The 9,639-nt window shown below is 37.1% G+C and overlaps 1 protein-coding gene across 1 annotated transcript in view; it reads left to right on the plus strand.

Moving 5' to 3' along the window:
• The window catches only part of DYRK1A_1 (Dual specificity tyrosine-phosphorylation-regulated kinase 1A), a 36,789-nt gene extending 32,547 nt beyond the window's left edge, over positions 1–4,242 (plus strand). The window contains exon 10 of the mRNA XM_051209250.1: positions 1,460–4,242. Within this exon, the coding sequence (XP_051074693.1) occupies positions 1,460–2,082 (623 nt within the window). The 3' untranslated portion in view covers positions 2,083–4,242. The remainder of the gene's footprint in view (positions 1–1,459) is intronic.
• The last annotated feature ends 5,397 nt before the right edge of the window (positions 4,243–9,639 follow it).

The raw sequence follows: 9,639 nt of genomic DNA on the forward strand, positions 1-9,639 counted from the left end.
TAAGCGAAACTTGATTGGATTGCATAGAATTATTAATAAATTAGATCCCTTTAGAGAAAGCATTTGCCAATAAATTTAAATGTATAATTTAAACACATTATAACCAAACACTAAATAGAAGAATACAGTTTTATTGTAAATTCAAAAAGTATAGCAAGACTAAAGGTGTAAAAAGCTTATGAAATGGTAAAAAAAAATGCAAGAATTCAGAAAAAATGACATTTTCATATGTATATTCTGAAGGTACTTGAAAGAAAGTCTTTATACCTAAGTTTCATGCTGTTTACCGCTGTCAACAATTTGTATCTACCATGTTTGAAAAAATCTCTTCCTCCCCATAAAGAATATTCAAACCTGCATCATGCATCAATGGGATTCAATTTACATAAAAGACTAGACGGGAGCATGATATATCAGTGACTACTCAGTGATAAATAAGAGTGAATTTGTTTTGAGGAAGGAGTATATATTTCATCATTACTGCAGTTAATCACTTTTCAACCATGTCACACCTTAGTCGTTAATCTCCATTCTAACTGTCCTAGACTCCAATCTTAAATCTTGTATTTCAGTGTTGTTCTAAGCGTCCGGCCACACTTCTATTTCATCCAACTTAGTGATATAAGTAATAGTAGAAATTGTGAAACACTTTAAGCATCAAAATTAATGCAAACTTACGGTATTGTGTAAATGTAAGTTTTGCTTCCCTTACCGAAACAACTAATGTACATTCCATGTAAAATAGTATTTCTATAAAAACCGAGCCAATTATATATGATTAATTCATCTCAAACATTAGAAGATTAATTTATGTATTAGGATATTGGTCCCACTAGTTGTCACCGTTTCTCATCAATACATAAACTTATAGCGAACAAAATATTCACTCTGGATGTGTTTACAGTTTTAACTATTTGGGACACTATCCAATGGGAGCTACACTTCTAGGATCCTATCAGTCAATGATCATTACCACATAATTAAACCCGAACTATATTTACCTGAATTGGCTACACACCCATTCAGAAGTAAAATCTGTCCATTAGACTACAGTTTTATGCCTTGCGGCTGAATAGTGTTTTGTTAAAACCCGCTTAGATTTTTGGATTATGAGACTCGAACCCTCCGAACGTCAACATATCCACTCAGTTATTGAATCCAAATAGCCACTATGTCCATCAACGAGTATGATGCGTATTCGTAGAGGTTTGTATCATTCAAATATAAAAATAATCGTAAAAAAGTCCATATCTAAATGATCCACTTCAGATACACATATGTCAACAGCAGAACAATACCAAACCCTTATGAATAAACGATCCGTTTATATTTTTATGAAACTTATATGTACACCTTAAATCCATTCTCGACAACCGGTCAGTCTCTATTCCTTATGAGTGAAGCAGACTTTTGAATCTACTTTGGTGTATTCATATTTTTTATTTCTATCCTATTTTAGTTCTAGTTTGTCCCCCTCCTAACCATTGGGCCAATTTTGTCGATAATCCAACATCTAATCTAGTGCATAATCATTTGAATAACTTACGAGTTTCTGGACACTCTGGTGTTAGTTTGGTCAATCGAACAACTGAACATTTAGAACTCATGCGGATTCAACAACAACCCATGCGAAGTGCAGTCACTGGTTCTGTTATGGTTTCACAGCCTCGCTCCATCCCAGTTATATCTAATGATGGTGTGATAACACAAATTGCTGAACCGCTCTCACCTCTTTTATATGGATATCACGGACCATTTCATGTTCATTCTAATCCAGGTCCTCTACCTCTTCAAATTTCTCGTGTCAACCCAACGCACCTTATGCAAGGCGTTCATTGCTTACCCTCGGTAAACCAAACGCATACTATACCGGCCACAGCAATTTCAACTACTTTTACCGATTCAACTCACTTTCATCATCCATATTATATCGAATCTGGAATGTATGCTTATCCTCAACAACCTATCCAATTAACATGGATCAGTGGTTTAGGTGAACATCATTCAACTAGTTCTACCGCATGTCTTACATCGCCTGATATAATGAATGTAGCTTCTGCTTCTCCCGGAGTTTGGCGTTAAATTCCAAGACGAAAAACAAAGGGTAACAGTAATAGGTTTGCTAATGCATTGAAAATTTTCCATTATTTCTTATTCGCCTCAAAAAATAGCCGTTCTGTGATGCGAATCAACATGTCCACAATCAAAAATATATTCATTGGGTTTTGTTTTAACTCATGTATATGCATCTGACGATATACCATATATATATATATATATATATATATATATATATATATATATATATATATATATATATATATAATTCTTTGCAAAATCTTCCCTTACCGGTTTTCCATTGTACAGTCATTTTTGTCTGTTTTACAATTTTGTTTCTCTTCTTTTCTATAATTCGGATGTGCGTGGTATCTGTGTTTTATGTTCAAATCTCAAAATATTCATTTACTCTCTTTTAACTGTGATTTTGCTGTGACACTCGCACATTGTACTACTGAATATAAATTACTTTTATCCCAAACAATTAAGAAACTGACTAACAGATATTTCCACATTTAATGTTACTGTATACAAACACAAATGTAATTCTTCATAGTAATATTATTTTTAAAAAAATTACATGTTATGCATTGATGCTCATTTATTCGAATATTAAAAATTATTCGTTTACAATGTGTGCATTAGGTAAGTGCATTTGAATGCTTTGAAATTCCCGACTTACGATTATAGAAAATGTCGTATTCAAAATCAAACATTGATATGAGTGCACCATTTTCTAATATATTTGAGTTATATAGCATATACGTATTCGTGTATACACAAGCTTTGAGCAAATCTAGGTAGAACAGATTCCCTTACTTCCACAATTTTTTATGATTCCTTATATTATCATATCTTAGTTCTTTTCTCTGTTGAATTGAATTGATTGTCTAATCGAGTATGTTTTATGTTGATCTGTTTCTTTATTTCGTTGGTTTTTTTTACGTCAATGCGTACAAATATGTACCACTTACATTCCTGATTACGGAGACAGAAAATATTTGAAAACTAACCCCCCCTTCAGCTGAAGTAAAAAAAGAACCTTAACCATTTCGTGATATGTATCTTTTTTCCATCCATATTCTCCCGGAACCCTATTGTGTATGTCCGTGAACATACAGATGTCTTTGTGTTCGCGTGTGTACATTCTCTATTCTGCAAATATTCTAGTTAATGAATCTAAAACTATTCAGGAATAACAACTGATTTTTTCCGTGCAGTATAAAGGCAATGCTTCTATTTGATTTGTGGTGATTTTTCTTACATTACTTCTAATTATCATAAAATGTTGTTCTTGTTTCTTTTTTTTGAGGGGTAATCGATAATCTTTTATATAATCTGCGCATAATCAACATAGTTATATCGACCCACTTTGCCATACTACGTAAACGTAACGCGATGAAATTCATAAAATAAATAAAAGGTTCGGGATAATTGTAGTATTAGTAATAATGTAATAGACTAAACAGAGAATATGATTTAAGGAGAAATTAAGTAAAGGATTAGTAAGTATGAACTAATACTGGAGCTCAAGGGTGACGAGTGCATCTGTCCCACTTTGACTGATGTTCAAATATATCACCTTAGTTCTTCAACCATTGTACAAAAGTATCCTGTGGACCTCAAGTGGTTGGTCTACATCTATCAACATGGACAAGATCGACAATCAGTGAGCTAATAGTATATCTTTGTTTGACCGGTTTTGGCTCTCTCCCAATCTACACCATCCAACACTGGAAGTCGAGATAGGTGGTGATTAAGCATGCGTACCACCTTCCAGGCACCTGAGTCGATCGAATTCCATAACCTTATCAACCGACCTGCCATATCTTTTTATTATCCTACATCTAACCTCAGTGTTAACCACTCACTTGTTCCTCCGCACACGAGTTTTCTAAAAATTTCAAATACTAATGACCTCCGTTTGTCTTCTACTTCCAGAGATCACCTTTCACAGCCACGAGATAAAAACTGCGAACTATAAACTGGAAATAATGTCACCTAGAAATCTAAATCAAAAATATTTTAGTTGTGAAACTAATCACTAGATAAGACTACGATATAAGTTTTTTCAATTAGTTGGAGTTACTATTCGATTCGCATCAGTCCTATGCTGGAAACACTTTATATTATGCTTTGATTCATATACCTTTATTTATTTGAATACATAAAAAACGGTACAAGGGGGGCACCAAATACATTTGAGCCACGCAATAACAGTGAGGTTGTGAAGAGATAGAGAGTGTAAAGTGCGTGTAATAAAAGAAGAACAGAAATTAGTGTACAAGAGTGAGGTAACAATAATAAGAGAAACAGTTCAGTTAGCAAACATATGAACAGAAAGATTACTTTCAGTCAAAGAAGTTACATTCATTTTTATGAAAAAAATTATAGCAGAATCGCCACTGGCTTCCATTTTGAGCCGTATCTGATAACGTCTAAAGCCGTTGTGTTGCACCATCTCCTGAACCCTAATCCGTGAGTCGACCGACCGAAGCCAGTCCTGTACAGTTTCCTTTCATATCACGACACCATGTCACACACTGACTATCTCCACTTTATTCAACCGGTCCCAGCCTCGGCAAATAATGCACATCGTGGGATTCTCTGAGATAAGATTCGTAGTTTATGTTTAAAGACAGTGACACTGATTGAATTATCGTCACTGTTCCCGAACACACGACACCGGACCTCTACATTATTAACATGGTGTTGCCACTTGATATAATTAATCCTTAGGATGATCAAATACATAGAGTCGTCTAAAAGTTTCAACTCGGGGAGGTCAGATCTCACAAACAGAGCGAAACTGCTCTCACAAACGCATTGTTTATCCGATCCTTTACAGTCAGACTAACATCACGAATACTCTAAAGGTGGCCTCGATTGGCATATGCCGCTCTGGCTTTCACTTAACGTGAATTGATCTCGTCACTCACGCCACCACCAGCACTTACACAGGTACACGAACTCCTCAACTAGTTCTATCCGCTCACTAACCAGGGTGTTTGCGGTATTAGGGTCCTACCAGTCCTATTAAAGTACTCTGCACTTGGAAGGTGTAAAGTACACAACATACCTATGGACACCGATCTTCAACTGATTAAGTGCGGATTGCATGGCTTGGGTATCATGGCACAGCAACATTATCATCCACATTCTTAAGGTCAGAAAGCCCTTCTCCAGACCACCACCATTACCTACATTCATCAGAGCTGTTCCCAGAACCTCATCGATGTGAAATTTGGACAGAGGTCGTGAGATTAGGCAACCCTGACCAACCCCACTGCTTGAATAAAACAAGGGAGAGAGGCGGTTGTATCCCCCACTCCTCTGAGGTGTTGGTATATAGGACTTTCGATGTGTTAATAAACTTCTCAGGCATACCCTTCTTCAATAGACAATCCTAGAGAACAGCCCAGTCCAACAAGCCGAAGCCGGCCCTAATGTCAAAAAACACTACGATTTTTGGCCTGTGATAAGTATGACAGTGTCCTAACATTTGGCCGAGGCTGGAGATATGGTCAACACATCCTCGACCAGAACGAAAACCAGCCTACTACTCATGAGTCAACCTTCCCAGGTTTTGAACAGTGTACGAAGTATGACGGAAGCCAATAGTCTGGATGCAATCGGAACTAGACTTATCTACCGATAGTTGTTGCAGAAACAATGTGAATCCTTTCAACAGACATGAACAACCATTGACCCATTCCACGATGTTGGAGCACTCTCTAATTGCTAGACCTTTGTAAATAGCTCAGATCCATAACCAGAAAGTCACCACCATCTTTAAAAACTGCCGGAGGTAAGTCGTCTGCGCCTGGTGATTTGTGGCGCCTCAAGAGTTTGAGTTCCTTGCGTAATTCCGCCTCGTCAGATAGATCAGTCGTCACAGACCACGGGGGCAGGACGATCTGATCGATATTGCCGAGGCAGCAGACCAGTTGAACTGCTCTTGGAAAAACTCTGCCCATCATCCATTACGTTGGTAGACGTTAGTGATTGGCATTCCGTCATCGCAGATTGTTTCACTCACACCAGACTTCTTGCTGCCAGTGACTCAGATGAGTTGAAAGAGCTTCAGAAATTTGCCAGACACAGCCGCTGCTTTCAACTCGTTGGCACGTTCCTACCACCCGGCTTCTCGGTCCTTACGCAAGCTTTGCACAACTTCATTACATGACAGTTCCCGTTGGTGGTCAAACTCGCGGTCACTCGGAGTAGACCGACGTGCTTCAATAAGTTGTAAGGATCCTGAAGAAACCCAGCGCTTATAAGCTGGAGGTTTCGCGAAGCCGCAAGCAAGTTTACTCGCTATTTTCATGGCGTCATGCAGTTGTAACCTATGCTCATCTATACTTTTCGGTGGCCTGTTAGCTAGCCTTCAACCTAGCTCGGTTTGATATTTGGTTGCAACAGAAGCTGCGACCAATTTGCTTACATCGATCCATTTAGGACGACGACTTTGTTGGCCACTGAAATGTAAGGTAAGATTAGCCTAAACAAGGGCATGATCGGAGTCCAGATCGGTACTTCAAAAGGAGCGGCAGTCTTGTGCACAATCACGCCAGCGGTAGCTGATCACGATGTTCTGAATCTATTATCAATAGTGTCTTTATCCAATAATTTATTTTTGGTACATTATAGAATCCTCAGCACAAAGTATTTCAACAATTCTCCTTTTCTTATCTCTCGACAGACCCTTGCAATAAATATTAGGTGGTCGCTAGTTAGATGTTAACAGTTCAGGAACCAACATCTGATTAATGTATATTATTTTCAATGCATATTACTAGCAACTACAATCTCTCTGGTTGGGTTCCTTGATAACTTATACAATGAAATGTCGTCAACTTTTCACAAGCGCACCTGAATAGGTTATGCGACTAATAGGCATAATGATGTGTTAAAATAAACAAGAAAACAGATAACTTGTTGAAATATCCAGATGACAGGAAACAGATAACCCAAATGTTCAAGCAGACTGCCTTGAGATGAAGAGGAAGGACGTCTGGTGGCACATCGATAATGACTGTGCCGGTAACTAGTACTAGCCAGAAACAGGTTGTGCTCTGCGCACAGTTGCAGTAGACGGTTATCGCTATCTGACCTGCGACCAACAAATCCCTGACGGCCATCTAAATGACTCTCTTCTGTGCCTAGACTCCCGACCTGAGCATTCAAGTCTCTGGCTGGTACTACAATATCCGTCGGACTCACGTTCTGTAGAAAAACTGTTAACTGGTGGTAAAACTCATCCGGGCTGCAATCTATAGGAGCGTAGGTTGAGATGATCAAAAGATATCATATATCACGCTGATTTCTTCTTACTTTGATGGAACTTTCTAATCTAACAGCACATAATCAACTGTTAATGGGGGTTCAGTCGATTAGTGCTGCCTCAGCTTTAGCGCTTAGTGCGATACCAACACCAGCAAAACCAGAAGATGCCACAGGATTCCCGGATAAACGGACGTAAAACAAGTTTTTCGAAGCGGCAGATGGAGAGCGAATTTGTGGTACTTCACTAGAGTCTTGAATACGGGTCTCGGATAGAAAGTAGATATCGGTATCAAGATTTTCTATCTGTTGTCCGATCTGCGTGAGTGTGGGAAAGTTGAAGGAAGTCAGTTTGAATGGTATATATGGTTTCAGAAAGACTGGTTCGATATTTGTATTCTGTGGTAGCATTCGACTTTCGACCAGTTAGTGACTCGAGATCTTTTAGATAAAACAGGATTTCAACCATAAGCGAGCTGCTGCATAAGTTGAAAAATAAAATACACAAAATGAGAATAAAGAGGAATTGATAAGTGATGTAGTTTCAAGGAAATGAAAAGAAATGTTATCATATGATCGTGAACATAATTTGTCAGAAATTATTCCAGTAGTAGTTATCACTGATTTGTGTGTGGGCTTTGGTACTGTTCGGGTACCTAAACCGTAGCAGGTGGTTCTCCTAGGGAGCCAAACACTAACCATTTCACCTAATCATCTAATTCACAAAGCAATGGAGCAACGTTAATAGGTGCAGTCCCATGGTAGCCAGTCAACAACAATAGGTGCATACGCCTTCTCTTCCCTTAGGATCATGGAGCCTATATACACCACTAGTTTGTAATCGGAGTTTTTCAACTCCCCTAGTTGGACCCTTCATATCCACCAACCCGAATAAAGTGTCGCATATTCTCTTTCCGTCCTCTCAATTTGGTAAACAACACCCGGTCCATGAGAAGGCAATGAGTGTGACTTCCCTGACAGTGGTTGTATGCACATGGCTATGTGAGATCATTTGTAGAGAGGGAGCAGACTCTCCCCATCCTTGAACGTACCACGGTATTTGGGGAAACATAGTGATTTTACGGTGGTCAGTTTACATAATGAGAAAAACTGATTTCAGCCACTTACAACAATTATATTTGAAACAGCCAAATCTCTGCATACCATATCACAATTCAAGAATTATTAGTGATGAGCTTGTAAGCATAAGTCCCATTGAGAAACTCGTCAAGTTAAATATTTTCTGACAGTATTTTAAAGCGATCATTATTAATCTGGGACTGAATAAAGTCAAAACATGCAGACCAATGGCTTCAAGAAGCTTGTCTTTGGAAACCTAAATATAATAATAAGTTATAACTAAATGGGGCTTCATACTATTCAATATTTCTCCATTTTACATTACTTCATGACCGTTTTTTCTCAAATAATTTATTGTTTATGTCTAATTCTATCCATTTTAATAATTCTAATTAAAAAATAAATCCAATACAATGAATCAATAGGACAATGAGAAGACGGAGTTTATCTGAAAAATGTGATGGATTTGCGCTATACATTTCGAACAATCTGGTTACACATATACTTTTCAAGGCATTTTTATATGAAAATTAGTAAAGATCAATTAAATGAAAGTTCAAGCAAAAAGTAACAATGGGGAGAGAAAGAATAAGAAATTGTCGCGTTATCCTAGATCATAGAATGACTTAAGGATTACCAAGGTAAATTCAAGGTTACAACAAATTGTTTTTGAATCAATAGGAGTTAATTCATTGTCTAGCAAATGTTTGTTTATATTTATTTAAATAGAATCTGTTTAGATAGTTATCATTATAATTATCAAAAAATATTCATTTTATTAGTTGGTAAAATTTATAAACATGATTATCAGCATAGACATATGTATGCTTTGAAGAAAGTATAACATAACAACTGTATCAATTTCACTTCAATATGCCCTATTCACAAAATAGATAATCATCGGTATCTCCTGTATTCATTGAATAGTAAACATGATTATATAAAGAAGTTTCTACAAGATCACATTATAGACAATATATATATATGCAAGTAGAACAGGTTATACTGATGGAGTATACAATATTTAGGAAATACACTACACAGCTGTTAATCTTATATTTTGGTGTATATGTATATATATAGGCACATATAATGTCTACCTTGATTGATGAATACTGATTATGAAGAGATATGTGAACGAACCGTGAGGTGGTCAGATTAAAAATGTGAAGGGATAAGAAAAACTAATGAAAAAGACTATACAATATTATACATCAA

The sequence above is a fragment of the Schistosoma haematobium genome, chromosome 1 (assembly GCF_000699445.3).
Source record: "Schistosoma haematobium chromosome 1, whole genome shotgun sequence".
NCBI classification, from domain to species: Eukaryota; Metazoa; Platyhelminthes; class Trematoda; order Strigeidida; family Schistosomatidae; genus Schistosoma; species Schistosoma haematobium.